The sequence below is a fragment of the Entelurus aequoreus genome, linkage group LG24 (assembly GCF_033978785.1).
Source record: "Entelurus aequoreus isolate RoL-2023_Sb linkage group LG24, RoL_Eaeq_v1.1, whole genome shotgun sequence".
Taxonomy (NCBI): Eukaryota; Metazoa; Chordata; class Actinopteri; order Syngnathiformes; family Syngnathidae; genus Entelurus; species Entelurus aequoreus.
The window spans coordinates 41,417,921-41,433,884 of NC_084754.1; the positions used below are offsets into that span (position 1 = coordinate 41,417,921).

Genomic DNA, 15,964 nt, shown 5'->3' on the forward strand with positions numbered 1-15,964 from the left:
ATATTAACATTGCTGTATGTATACTTTTGACCCAGCAGATTTTGTCACATTTTCAGTAGACCCATAATAAATTCATAAAAGAAGCAAACTTCAGGTGTAGATCCACCCATGGCATTTGTTTACATTGTGGTTTAGCTGTTCCTCGACGTATTTAAACCAAAATGCGTCCATTCTCCCTTTTCTGACCACACACTGTGTCTGCTTGTAAGTACTCTGTGTATGTGCGCTGCCGAACATGCTCCTCTGCTTGCAAAAGCAGCAATGTCACAGTGTACTAGTACCGGTATACCACACAACCCTCGTATATATCCACTCCGACAAACGAACATACACACCTTGAACAGTTTCCACAGTCGAGGACTCCTGAGTAGGACCTTTCGTCGTTGTCGAAGAAGTACTGCGTTTGCTCTGTGATGCAGCTTTCTTTAAACATGGCGTCTGAGATGTCCTCGTCACCCGACTCCGCTGAAAACGTAACAATGAGAGTAACAAGCGGTCACCTTGAGTTGAGTTGAGTTTGAGTTTATTTGGAACATGCAAGCATACAACATGATACATCACAATTTCCAGTTCGAAAAGGAGTAGGAAGAAGCAGAGTTTATTTAATCCTACCCCTTTTCTTTTACATAACAGTTGCTAAAACTTTTGTTCACTACCTGTTCTCAATTTATTCACAATATACTCCATAAGTAATCGCAATAAAAATAAATAAATACATAATAATTGGTGAAGTAATTATTATGCGCCTTGTTGCCTTTCCATTATGAACAATACATTTGTTTTTAGTATAAGTTTGCTGGTTTCAAGAAATGTAATGCCGAGCGCATATCATTATGTCAAGATAATGGCACTAGCATTTACTTCATTTAAGAATATTTTTCAACATATTGAGCAAAAAGACTTGTTTTTTTTACCAAGAAAAGTGCACTTGTTATTAGTGAGAATATACTTATTTTAAGGTATTTTTGGGTTCATTGAAGTTAGCTAATTTTACTTGTTTTGGAAAGTCTTGACAAGCCAAATTTTCTTGTTCAATTGGCAGATAATTTTGCTTAGTTCAAATAAAATACCCTTCATTTTTGAATTATTTTTTGTTGTCTTTGAACACTGACTTTTTGCAGTGTAGGAGGCTGAGGGCCGCAAGAAAATGTGCACACTGCAAAAAGTCAGTGTTCAAAAATAAGAAAAAATAAATACAAAAATGAGGGGTATTTTATTTGAACTAAGCAAAATGATCTGCCAATAGAACAAGAAAATGTGGCTTGTCAAGACTTTCCAAAACAAGTCAAATTAGCTAACCTCAATGAACCCAAAAATACCTTAAAATAAGTATATTCTCACTAATAACAAGTGCACTTTTCTTGGTACAAAAAAAAGAGACTTTTGCTCAATATGTTGAAAAATATTCTTAAATGAAGTAAATGCTAGTGCCATTATCTTGACATAATGATATGCACTCGGCATTAAATCATATTATCTAAAAATTCATTTTTCCATCCATAACATGACATCATCGCGCCAAGTGCGTGCTCTTTCAGTCAATTAGTGCGCATATATACAGCCCCGGCCCCCGGACACATTTTTTTATCGTCATTTTGAAGAATTTACCTGAATGTGCATGAACTATTTCTGTTCAAAATTGTTAGAAATGTCACATGTTAAATGTTTGAATATTAACTGTCAGTTTACTGTGCTGTGCCAACTGTACTACTGTATGAGTACCTGTTTTCTATTGTTTCATTGACAATAAAACAGCAAAGTCCATTTGGCTGTCATCTGTTTTAATTTAATTTAATTAATTTTTTATTTCATGCTTGAAATAAGAAATGATTACTTTAAAAAAGTAGTTTTATACTTGTGAGTGTTGATGACACAGCTTTGCAACAGTTGATATTCTAGTTTCAAGCATGTTTTACTCAATATAGGTCATCAAATCTCAGCAACAAGCTGTAATATCTTACTGAGATCATTTAGGACCAAAACCCTTAAAACAAGTAAAACACTCTAACATCAAATCTGCTTAGTGAGAATAAGTATCTTATTTGGACAGAAAATAAGCAAATATCACCCTTATTTGAGATACTTCATCTTACTTAGATTGCAGTTTTTGCAGTGCAGTTGCAGTAAAGTGAACCTATCTCGTAATGATTTGGCGCAAACTGTTTTGTTGCTTACCTGCCTCCAGAAGGTTGGGGAATATGAGGCCATAGAAGAGCTGCTGGAGTATGGACCTACAAAAGAGGACAACAATTCTGGTATTGTTGAAAAGCACATCAATGCACCTTCATGGCAGGAAACATGTGAAAATATGTTTGGATTTCCCCTTCCATAAACATACGCTATATATAAACTAACGATAAAACACATCTTTTGATCTGTCTTAATAAAAACTGTCCCGTGCACATTTTGTGTCTTAACCTGGCTCGCTGACAACAAGTTATCCATCCACTTGGGTAAAACCGAATCCATCCTGTTTGGGTCCCACATCAACCTTAAGAAAGTCAATGACTTCACCATAAAAGTGGGTGACATTGTTGTCACCAGGAAGGATGAGGTCACCTACCTAGGTTCCATTCTAGAGGCTAACCATTCCTGTGATAAAATGGCAACCAAGGTAATCAAAAAGGTCAACCGACGAACGAGATTTCTCTATAGAATCTCCTCTCTGGTCAACAAAAGCACCATGAGGATTCTGGCGGGAACTCTCGTTCAACCCTTTTTCGATTACGCATGCACCTCCTGGTACCCAAGCACCTCCAAAACCCTCAAATCTAGACTCCAAAAATCCCAGAACAAGCTAGTCAGGTTACTTCTAGACCTCCACCCCAGATCACACCTCACTCCTACCCACTTTGGAGAAGTGGGTAGGCTCAGGGTGGAGGACAGAGTAAAACAACTTGCACTGAGCCTAGTCTATAAAATCCGCTACACCTCCCTGATACCGAAGTACATGTCAAACTACTTCCTTAACGTAAATCACCGCCATAACCACAACACCAGGGGGAGCTCCACTAACCACGTTAAACCCAGATTCCGATCTAACAAAGGTCTTAACTCATTCTCCTTCTATGCTACATCAATATGGAATGCACTCCCAACAGGTGTAAAAGAAAGGGCATCTCTATCCTCCTTCAAAACCGCACTAAACCAACACCTCCAGGCAACTTCAACCCTAAACTAGCACCCTCTTGTTGTTACTCAGCCAGCGTTTGTGGGTCTGATGGACCCGTTGCATTTTGTGGCTTTTAATGCCTCACAATCAAACACTGTTATGTTAAAATACTGAACAGATGTTTATTGGGATAAGGTAAACATCTGTTCAGTATTTACGGATCTAACGGATCATAGTGGATCTAACATAATAGTGAGAGTCCAGTCCATAGTGGATCTAACATAATATTGTGAGAGTCCAGTCCATAGTGGATCTAACATAATAGTGTGAGAGTCCAGTCCATAGTGGATCTAACATATTTTTTGTGAGAGTCCAGTCCATAGTGGATCTAACATAATATTGTGAGAGTCCAGTCCATAGTGGATCTAACATAATAGTGTGAGAGTCCAGTCCATAGTGGATCTAACATAATATTGTGAGAGTCCAGTCCATAGTGGATCTAACATAATAGTGTGAGAGTCCAGTCCATAGTGGATCTAACATAATAGTGTGAGAGTCCAGTCCATAGTGGATCTAACATAACATTGTGAGAGTCCAGTCCATAGTGGATCTAACATAATAGTGTGAGAGTCCAGTCTATAGTGGATCTAACATAATAGTGAGAGTCCAGTCCATAGTGGATCTAACATAATATTGTGAGAGTCCAGTCCATAGTGGATTTAACATAATAGTGTGAGAGTCCAGTCCATAGTGGATCTAACATAATAGTGTGAGAGTCCAGTCCATAGTGGATCTATCATAATAGTGTGAGAGTCCAGTCCATAGTGGATCTAACATAATAGTGTGAGAGTCCAGTCCATAGTGGATCTATCATAATAGTGTGAGAGTCCAGTCCATTGTGGATCTAACATAATAGTGAGAGTCCAGTCCATCCTGGATCTAGCATAATATTGTGAGAGTCCAGTCCATAGTGGATCTAACATAATAGTGTGAGAGTCCAGTCCATAGTGGATCTAACATAATAGTGAGAGTCCAGTCCATAGTGGATATAACATAATAGTGTGAGAGTCCAGTCCATAGTGGATCTAACATAATAGTGTGTGAGTCCAGTCCATAGTGGATCTAACATAATAGTGTGAGAGTCCAGTCCATAGTGGATCTAACATAATAGTGTGAGAGTCCAGTCCATAGTGGATCTAACATAATAGTGTGTGAGTCCAGTCCATAGTGGATCTAACATAATAGTGTGAGAGTCCAGTCCATAGTGGATCTAACATAATAGTGAGAGTCCAGTCCATAGTGGATCTAACATAATAGTGAGAGTCCAGTCCATAGTGGATCTAACATAATAGTGAGAGTCCAGTCCATAGTGGATCTAACATAATATTGTGAGAGTGCAGTCCATAGTGGATCTAACATAATAGTGTGAGAGTCCAGTCTATAGTGGATCTAACATAATAGTGAGAGTCCAGTCCATAGTGAATCTAACATAATATTGTGAGAGTCCAGTCCATAGTGGATTTAACATAATAGTGTGAGAGTCCAGTCCATAGTGGATCTAACATAATAGTGTGAAAGTCCAGTCCATTGTGGATCTAACATAATAGTGTGAGAGTCCAGTCCATAGTGGATTTAACATAATAGTGTGAGAGTCCAGTCCATAGTGGATCCAACATAATATTGTGAGAGTCCAGTCCATAGTGGATCTAACATAATAGTGTGAGAGTCCAGTCCATAGTGGATATAACATAATAATGAGAGTCCAGTCCATAGCGGATCTAACATAATAGTGTGAGAGTCCAGTCCATAGTGGATCTAACATAATAGTAAAATAAACGAACTCACCAGGCAGCACTGGAGGCCCACCAGCCAACACTGAGCACGTCTGCTATGGTTGGCTGCAGAAGAAATGACCAACGTGGAACAAGGAGGTTAATACTCTTCTACCCACACCTTCACCCCCAACAAATGCGATGAGCAGCAACTAACCACATAGAACGAGCGAGGCCCCGCGGCAGCCTTGCTGTCTTTCTCCGGGTCACAAACAGACTGGTAGTCGTAGGTCTTGTTGAAGGAGTAGAGAGAGGTGTTGACCAAGTTGATCATCAGCACCGGATCCACCTCGCCGAAGAACTGCCCTATCTGGAAACAAAAGGGGGGACACTGAGTTTGAGAAAGAACTAAGCAGTCAAACCTCATGCTGCTTCATAATTAAATCACAGGGAATTTGCATCAGCTTTCTAGGCCAATTTGTATGATCAAACATACTCCGAAAATCTTTTTAAGCAGGCAGCTGTCCCCACATCTACTTACTGCCTATGCAATGACGTGTGTGCACTTCAGCTACGTCCTTTCCCTTCTACTCAATTCTGCAAAGTCGGATGTTATGAAACACGATTATCGATTTTACGGACCATAGGGCGCACCCGATGAATGGTCTATTTTTGATATTTTTTTCATATATTAGACGCACCGGATTATAAGGCGCATTAAAGGCCTACTGAAAGCCACTACTACCGACCACGCAGTCTGATAGTTTATATATCAATGATGAAATCTTAACATTATAACACATGCCAATACGGCCGGGTTAACTTATAAAGTGACATTTTAAATTTGCCGCTAAACTTCCGGTTCGAAACGCCTCTGAGGATGACGTATGCGCGTGACGTAGCCCGGCGAACACGGGTATGCCTTCCACATTGAAGCCAATACGAAAAAGCTCTGTTTTCATTTCATAATTCCACAGTATTCTGGACATCTGTGTTCGTGAATCTGTTGCAATCATGTTCATTGCATTATGGAGAAGGAAGCTGAGCAAGCAAAGAAGAAAGTTGTCGGTGCGAAATGGACGTATTTTTCGAACGTAGTCAGCAACAACAGTACACAGCCGGCGCTTCTTTGTTTACATTACCGGAAGATGCAGTCAAGATGGAAGAACTCGGATAACAGAGACTCTAACCAGGAGGACTTTTGACTTCGATACACAGACGCTTGTAGAGAACTGGGACAACACAGACTCTTACCAGGATTACTTTGATTTGGATGACAAAGACGCAGACGTGCTACTGTGAGTATGCAGCTTTGGCTTCTAAACATTTGATCGCTTGACCGTATGTGCGCAACTTTTTTTTGCGTATGTACGTAACTTTTTTTTAAATATATAAGCTTTATGAACCTTGGGTTAGGTGAACGGTCTTTTGGGCTGAGTGATTGTGTGTGTTGATCAGGTGTTTGAATTGTATTGGCGTGTTCTATGGAGCTAGGAGCTAGCAGAGGAGCTAGGAGCTAGCGTAACAAACACGCAGGTGTTTTTATGCAGGATTAATTTGTGGCATATTAAATATAAGCCTGGTTGTGTTGTGGCTAATAGAGTATATATATGTCTTGTGTTTATTTACTGTTGTAGTCATTCATATTAAATATAAGCCTGGTTGTGTTGTGGCTAATAGAGTATATATATGTCTTGTGTTTATTTACTGTTGTAGTCATTCCCAGCTGAATATCAGGTCACCCCCGGCTCTCACAGCATCTTCCCTATCTGAATAGCTTCAACTCCCCACTAGTCCTTCACTTGCACTTTACTCATCCACAAATCTTTCATCCTCGCTCAAATTAATGGGGAAATTGTCGCTTTCTCGGTCCGAATCTCTCTCACTTCATGCGGCCATCATTGTAAACAATAGGGAACTTTGCGTATATGTTCAACTGACTACGTCACGCTACTTCCGGTAGGGGCAAGCCTTTTTTTTATCAGATACCAAAAGTTGCAATCTTTATCGTCGTTGTTCTATACTAAATCCTTTCAGCAAAAATATGGCAATATCGCGGAATGATCAAGTATGACACATAGAATAGATCTGCTATCCCCGTTTAAATTAAAAAAATTCATTTCAGTAGGCCTTTAAAAGAGTCATATTAATTTTTTTTTCTAAATGTAAAAGACTTCCTTGTGGTCTACATAACATGTAATGGTGGTTCTTTGCTGAAAATGTTGCATAGATTATGTTTTACAGACCATCACTTTCTGACAGTCGCTTACGGATGCGGCGTTTTGTCTTATTTACGTGTCTAACCTTCAAAAGCGTCTTCTTCCCGTCATCTTTGTTGTAGCGGTGTAGTGTGCAAGGACGGGGGTGGAAGAAGTGTCAAAAGATGGCGCTAACTGTTTTAATGACATTCAGCATTCAGACTTTATTTCAATCAATAACGGAGCAGAATCCCCTCATCCGGAATCCATCACACCGGAAATGTGTCCCGTAAAAAACCGTCCGACCTGAACTCTAGTAACTAAAGTTCCTTGGGTGAATAATGTAAACTCACTACACCGGTATGTTTTAGCGCTTTCATGGCGAGTTTACTGACAGATATAAGTATCATGACGGGGGGGTCGCAGCTTGCTGCAAAGTTTGTTCTCCCGGGATGCAAACGGACTTTTCCGGACAAGGCGTGAAGGTAGGAACATATTGAATTATTCAAAACTAAAAAGGGTAAAAAAAAACAGAAAACAACCCAAAGGCAAGCGTGCCTATCACATGCGGAAGCTGAGGCAAAAACGTAGTACATGAAACTATAAACATGAAACAACTAACCAAACTATGGCATAGAACAAACAAGACTTACTTGTGGCATGAAACAAATAACTAGCCAAAAAAACTTGGAATAGGACATGGAACGAGCAGCATGAACTAAGCATGACACAAGCAATGATGCCAGGCCGACTGACAGGCAAAGACAGGCTTAAATACTGGTCTCTTGATTAGAGCATGTGCGTGTCCCGAACACCAGGTGAAACTAATAGGTCGCCATGGAAACTAAAACAAACAAGAGTGCACAAAAACAGGAACTATGGAGTCTTAAACTAACAGAAAATAACAAAAAACATGATCAAGACCAAAGATCATGACAATAAGTAAGAAATGAACACTACTTTATACTAGAACTGGCAACAGCGGAGGATGAATGTCACATAACAAGAAGATAGAGAAAATGAAGAAGATTATCGACTACGTTTTTGGCATGTTTCAGGATTTATGCAGATCCCCAATACAGATCAGCAGGTACCAGAAGGTAAGAGAAGTTGCTTTTGCATATTATTGCGAAACAAAACACCAGATAATATGTCTTACCTTATGCACACACCATAATAATACTCCTATGTTTAATGCGCCAACAATCCATTAAGTGGTGTGGCTTCATAGCTTACCAAAGTCGTACTAAAACATTTTGATAGATTTTTGAGTGCCGTGTGTAATGTTCTATATTTTCAATGGAACATATAAAATGTTGGTGTTGTTTACTTGAGTCATATTGCCGTCATAGTGCAGCTTACACTTATCTCTTATGTTTGACTGCCATCTACTGGTCACACTTATCATTACACCATGTACCCCCCAAAAAAATTTGAGGTGGGTAAGCTCAACCAAACGTATTCCTTACATTAAACGCACCAGGTTATAAGGCGCACTGTCGTGTTTTGAGGAAAAAAACAATATGTTATCTTATAGTCCGGAAAATACAGTATGTTCCTGTAATGGTCACAGGTAAACCATGTTTTCTTACTGGGGACCTCGTTAATGGTGGTGTAAGAGTCACTAACCACCGTACAGATCAAGACACAGGGTCAATAAGAAAGTCAAACACAAATACAAATAGACGGAATAGAAATTGAAAGAGTAAATGAAACCAAATTTCTAGGTATAATAATAGATGATAAAATGAACTGGAAACCTCATGTAAAAAATATAAAACATAAAGTTGCAAGAAACATGTCAATAATGAATAAAGCAAAATATGTTTAGACCAAAAATCCTTTCATATTCTCTACTGCTCACTAGTGTTACATATCTGAGTTATTGTGTAGAAATATGGGGAAATAACTACAAAAGTACACTTCATTCATTAACGGTGTTACAAGAAAGATCAGTGATATTAATACATAATGTTGGATATAGACAACATACAAACCCTTTATTTATTGAATCGAAAATACTGAAATTCCAGGACATAGTGAATTTGCAAACAACTAAAAAGATGTACAAATCAAACTATAACCTGCTAGCCAAGAATATACAACAATTCTTCTCAAAAAAAGAGAAATATAATCTTAGAGAAAAATGTAATTTAAAACATGTGTACGCACGTACAACACTTAAGACCTTCAGTATATCAGTATGTGGAATTAAATGATGGAATGGATTAAGCAAAAAAATCAAACAATATACTAATAGTATCCACTTCAAGAAACTCTTCAAACTTAAAGTGTTTACAAAGTACAAAGAAGAAGAACCATGATAAACAAACATTCTGAATTTATTTCATCCAGCCATTCATTGTCTAGATCATCTTATTTATCGCACCATATGAAATATAACTTACTTCACCAATTATTATTTATTTATTTGTATTGTTTTTACATATGGAGTGTATTGTGAATAAATTGAGAGCAGGAAGTGAACAAAAGTGTTCTGTAAAGGAAAAGGGGTAGGATTAAAACACTTTAAGACCAATGTCTTGGAAAAATAGATCACTCTTGAATCAACACAGTAGTTAATACTATGATCAATGTTAATTACAAACTAAATGTGAGATATAAATAATAATGGAAGCATAATTGTTTGTATGTAGTATATACTGTAATTGGTACAAAGGTTTAACTAACACGTGTACAAGGATATTTTACATGTCTTTACTGTGTATATAATTGAACAGTGTTTATGTTGTGTACAAAGTGTATTTGTAATATGTTGTGCAAAGGAAATTTCATATTTTTAGAAAGCTCATCTTGTATTTGACTTTGTTTATAGGGTTAGGCGCAATAAGTGTTCAACTTCAGCCTAAACCCTTTCACTCTGCAACATTTTCAATTTATGAATGTACAATTGTTTGTTTATGTAAAACTGTTTGTTTATATATTTTTTTACCACTGACCAAAGAAATAATAAACTATGAACTATAACTATTAAATAAGCTCTGCTTTTTCCTACTCCTTTTCGAACATGTTGAATGGAGAAACTGGAAATTGCGATGCATCATGTTCTATGCATGCATGTATGATGTATCATGTTGTATGCATGCATGTGTGATGTATCATGTTGCATGCGTGCATGTGTGATGTATCATGTTGCATGCGTGCATGTGTGATGTATCATGTTGTATGCATGCATGTGTGATGTATCATGTTGTATGCATGCATGTGTGATGTATCATGTTGTATGCATGCATGTGTGATGTATCATGTTGTATGTGTGCATGTGTGATGTATCATGTTGTATGCATGCATGTGTGATGTATCATGTTGTATGCATGCATGTGTGATGTATCATGTTGTATGCATGCATGTGTGATGTATCATGTTGTATGTGTGCATGTGTGATGTATCATGTTGTATGCCTGCATGTGTGATGTATCATGTTGTATGCGTGCATGTGTCATGTTGTATGCGTGTATGTATGATGTATCATATTGTATGCATGCATGTGTGATGTATCATGTTGTATGCGTGCATGTGTCATGTTGTATGCGTGTATGTATGATGTATCATGTTGTATGCATGCATGTGTGATGTATCATGTTGTATGCATGCATGTGTGATGCATCATGTTGTATGCCTGCATGTGTGATGTATCATGTTGTATGCGTGCGTGTGTCATGTTGTATGCGTGTATGTGTGATGTATCATGTTGCATGCGTGCATGTGTGATGTATCATGTTGCATGCGTGCATGTGTGATGTATCATGTTGCATGCGTGCATGTGTGATGTATCATGATGCATGCGTGCATGTGTGATGTATCATGTTGTATGCATGCATGTGTGATGTATCATGTTGTATGCATGCATGTGATGTATCATGTTGTATGCGTGCATGTGTGATGCATCATGTTGCATGCATGCATGTGTGATGCATCATGTTGCATGAATGCATGTGTGATGCATCATGTTGCATGAATGCATGTGTGATGCATCATGTTGCATGCATGCATGTGTGATGTATCATGTTGTATGCGTGCATGTGTGATGTGTCATGTTGTATGCATGCATGTGTGATGCGTCATGTTGCTGGTGTTTGAATTGGGGAAAAAACGGACACCTGAAAAGATCCCTGGTCTCAGCACATGTCGTAAATACGATGAAAAGACGCAAATGAACCCTACAGCCCAGGTGATACAGTTACAAATCACCGTGCACATGCTGTTTTGTTCACACTGGATACTACAAATGGGACTACCAACAGGAGCATGCGGTCGCTCCTAGTTTGACAGACATTCATTCACATTCCCAAGACCAGGAGCATTGGACCGTAGGGAGCCGGCGTATAGCAACCAGCGTTTGAAAGGCTAACAGTACATCCACAAGGGACTCACTTCTATAAAGCATCCCTGACTGACACAACCGTAACTTTGATCCTCAAGCGCTATCCTACAGGAGCTTTGAAAAGACCTCGGAACAAGCAGGCAATCCTTCGCGGCAAGTCCTTTATTTGACCTCTAAAGGAGTTTGATTTACTCTCTGCGAGGGGCAATAGTCTCTGTGCAACGTGTTAGATGTTTAGCAAATACGTGTGTACTGTTTGGCTACGGATCTTCCACTCATCCACTAATCCTCCGAACATGTTTTGAAAGACTTACCCAGAAATAATGCAACCATAACAATGGTTGAAGTTAGGGATGTCCGATAATGGCTTTTTTGCCGATATCCGATATTCCGATATTGTCCAACTCTTAATTACCGATACCGATATCAGCCGATACCGATATATACAGTCGTGGAATTAACACATTATTATGCCTAATTTGGACAACCAGGTATGGTGAAGATAAGGTCCTTTTTTTAAAAAAAATAATACAATAAAATAAGAAATAAATTAAAAACATTTTCTTGAATAAAAAAGAAAGTAAAACAATATAGAAACTAGTATTTAATGAAAATAAGTAAAATTAACTGTTAAAGGTTAGTACTATTAGTGGACCAGCAGCACGCACAATCATGGGTGCTTACGGACTGTATCCCTTGCAGACTGTATTGATATATATTGATATATAATGTAGGAACCACTTTATTAATAACAGAAAGAAACACCCCTTTTGTGTGAATGAGTGTGAATGAGTGAATGGGGGAGGGTTTTTTTGGGTTGGTGCACTCATTGTAAGTCTATCTTGTGTTTTTTATGTTGATTTAAAGGCCTACTGAAATTATTTTTTTTTATTTAAACGGGGATAGCAGATCCATTCTATGTGTCATACTTGATCATTTCGCGATATTGCCATATTTTTGCTGAAAGGATTTAGTATAGAACATCGACGATAAAGTTCGCAACTTTTGGTCGCTGATAAAAACAAGCCTTGTCCCCTACCGGAAGAGATTCGGACCGAGCGGCGATTACCCCAGTGGTTTTCAAATGGGGGTACGCGTACCCCTGGGGGTACTTGAAGGTATGCCAAGGGGTAGGTGAGATTTTTTTTAAATATTCTAAAAATAGCAACAATTAAAAAATCCTTTATAAATATAAATAAAAACCTATCTTTTTTTTCCAAATAGTTCAAGAAAGACTACTACAAATGAGCAATATTTTGCACTTATACAATTTAATAAATCAGAAACTGATGATATAGTGCTGTATTGTTCTACTTTATCTCTTTTTTTCAACCAAAAATGCTTTGCTCTGATTAAGGGGTACTTGAATTTAAAAAAAATTCACAGGGGGTACATCACTGGAAAAAGGTTGAGAACCACTGGATTACCCCATTCATTTGAGCGAGGATGAAAGATTTGTGGATGAGGAAAGTGAGAGTGAAGGACTGTAGTGCAGTGCAGGACGTATCTTTTTTCGCTCTGACCGTAACTTAGGTACAAGGGTTCATTGGATTCCACACTTTCTCCTTTTTCTATTGTGGATCACGGAATTGTATTTTAAACCACCTCGGATACTATATCCTCTTGAAAATGAGAGTCGAGAACGCGAAATGGACATTCACAGTGACTTTTATCTCCACGACAATACATCGGCGAAACACTTTAGCTACGGAGCTAACGTGATAGCATCAGGCTCAAATGCAGATATAAACAAAAGAAATAAACCCCTGACTGGAAGGATAGACAGAAAATCAACAATACTATTAAACCATGGACATGTAAATACACAGTTAATGCTTTACAGCTTGGCGAAGATTAACAATGCTGTTGCTAACGACGCCATTGAAGCTAACTTAGCAACGGGACCTCACAGAGCTATGATAAAAACATTAGCTATCCACCTACGCCAGCCAGCCCTCATCTGCTCATCAACACCCGTGCTCACCTGCGTTCCAGCGATCGACGGAAGGAAGAAGGACTTCACCCGATCATCCGTGCGGTCGGCGGCTAGCGCCGGCTAGCGCGTCTGCTATCCAAGTCAAAGTCCTCCTGGTTGTGTTGCTGCAGCCAGCCACTAATACACCGATCCCACCTAAAACTTTCTTCTTTGCAGTCTTCATTGTTCATTAAACAAATTGCAAAAGATTCACCAACACAGATGTCCAGAATACTGTGGAATTTTGAGATGAAAACAGAGCTTTTTTGTATTGGATTCAAAGGTGTACCAATACTTCCGTTTAACTAGTGACGTCACGCGCAAACGTCATCATATCGAAACGTTTTCAGCCGGAAGTTTGCCGGGAAATTTAAAATTGCACTTCATAAGTTAACCCGGCCATATTGACATGTGTTGCAATGTTAAGATTTCATCATTGATATATAAACTATCAGACTGCGTGGTCGGTAGTAGTGGGTTTCAGTAGGCCTTTAATAATAAAAATATATATATATATATATATTTTTTTTTTTTTTTTTTTTTTTTTTTAATTTCTTGTGCAATCGATCCACGGACTGGTGGTTGGGGGACCACAGCTTTAAGACATGGCTCGCTAGCTAGCGGCTAACATCAGTCAGTCAGCAGCGTTTTAGCTACTTCTAAATCACTAATCCTGGCCTCCATGGCGACACATAAAGTACGTTTCTTACAAGTATTATCACTGGAGGACGAGGAATAGCTAAACATGCTTCACTACACACCGTAGGAGGATAAAATAGCTCACCGGCGTCACAATGTAAACAAACACCATGGGTGGATCGAAACCTTACATCCACTGTTATGATATCAAGTACAAGAGCGTATCTAGTCGATACTACTATGATTACATCAATATTTTTTATCGTCACAAAATCTTGGCACCCAGGGCTGGAGCCTATCCAAGCTGCAGTCGCCACCTCGTCGCAGGGTCAACGCAGATAATTCCTAATAATTTGAGCTAATACTATGTATGTACGGTCATACCACTGATGCCTTGTCACTTGCCCTATCGTTTTTGCACAAAATGCGCTGAATATGCAACATATATGGAGAATGACAATTATAATCAAATTTGAAATCTACTTGTGGCGGTCCAAACTTGGTTGTGGCAAGCCACCACAGGTACAAAACCCAAACCCAGTGAAGTTGTCACGTTGTGTAAATGGTAAATAATAAGAGAATACAATGATTTGCAAATCCGTTTCAACTTCTATTCAAATGAATAGACTGCAAAGACAAGATATTTCATGTTCACACTGGAAAAGTTTGTTATTTTTCGCAAATATTAGCTCATTTGGAATTTCATGCCTGCAACATGTTTCAAAAAAGCTGGCACAAGTGGCAAAAAAAGCCTGAGAAAGTTGAGGAATGCTCATCAAACACTTATTTGGAACAACACACAGGTGAACAGGCTAATTGGGAACAGGTGGGTGTCATAATTGGGCATAAAAGCAGCTTCCATGAAATGCTCAGTCATTCACAAACGGGGCGAGGGTCACCACTTTGTCAACAAATGCGTGAGCAAATTGTTTAAGAACAAAATTTCTCAACCAGCTATTGCAAGGAATTTAGGGATTTCACCATCTACGCTGCGTAATATCATCAAAAGAGTCAGAGAATCTGGAGAAATCACTGCCTGTAAGCAGCAAGGCCAACATTGGGTGCCCATGACCTTCGATCCCTCAAGCGGTACTGCATCAAAAAGCGACATCTTTGTGTAAAGGATATCACCACACGGGCTCAGGAACACTTCAGAAAACCACTGTCAGTAACTACAGTTGGTCGCTACATCTGTAAGTGGAAGTTAAAACTCTACTATGCAAAGCCAAAGCCATTTATCAACAACACCCAGAAACCTGAGCTCATCTAAAATGGACTGATGCAAAGTGGAAAAGTGTTCTGTGGTCTGACGAGTCCACATTTCAATTTTTTTTTGGAAACTGTGGATGTCGTGTCTTCCGGACCAAAGAGGAAAAGAACCATCCGGATTGTTCTAGGCGCAAAGTGTAAAAGCCAGCATGTGTGATGGTATGGGGGTGTATTAGTGCCCAAGACATGGGTAACTTACACATCTGTGAAGGCACCATTAATGCTGAAAGGTACATACAGGTTTTGGAGCAACATATGTTGCCATCCAAGCAAGGTCTTTTTCATGGACGCCCCTGCTTATTTCTGCAAGACAATGCCAAGTCACATTCTGCACGTGTTACAACAGCATGGCTTCATAGTAAAAGAGTGCAGGTACTAGACTGGCCTGCCTGTAGTCCAGACCTGTCTCCCATTGAAAATGTGTGGCGCATTATGAAGCCTAAAATACCACAACGGAGACCCCCGGACTGTTGAACAACTTAAGCTGTACATCAAGCAAGAATGGGAAAGAATTCCACCTGAAAAGCTTCAAAAATGTGTCTCCTCAGTTCCCAAACGTTTACAGAGTGTCGTTAAAAGGAAAGGCCATGTAACACAGTGGTAAAAATGCCCCTGAGACAACTTTTTTGCAACGTGTTGCTGCCATTCAATTCT

At 39.0% G+C, this 15,964-nt stretch overlaps 1 protein-coding gene across 1 annotated transcript in view; it reads right to left on the reverse strand.

Annotated features, from left to right (window-relative positions):
- Positions 1 to 15,964, reverse strand: part of LOC133641805 (voltage-dependent calcium channel subunit alpha-2/delta-1-like) — a 421,610-nt gene that overhangs the window by 46,359 nt on the left and 359,287 nt on the right. Inside the window, exons 33-36 of the mRNA XM_062035835.1 lie at positions 5,102 to 5,254; positions 4,958 to 5,010; positions 2,176 to 2,231; positions 336 to 465 (exon numbers count right to left, since the gene is read on the reverse strand). Of these exons, the coding sequence (XP_061891819.1) occupies positions 336 to 465; positions 2,176 to 2,231; positions 4,958 to 5,010; positions 5,102 to 5,254 (392 nt within the window). The remainder of the gene's footprint in view (positions 1 to 335; positions 466 to 2,175; positions 2,232 to 4,957; positions 5,011 to 5,101; positions 5,255 to 15,964) is intronic.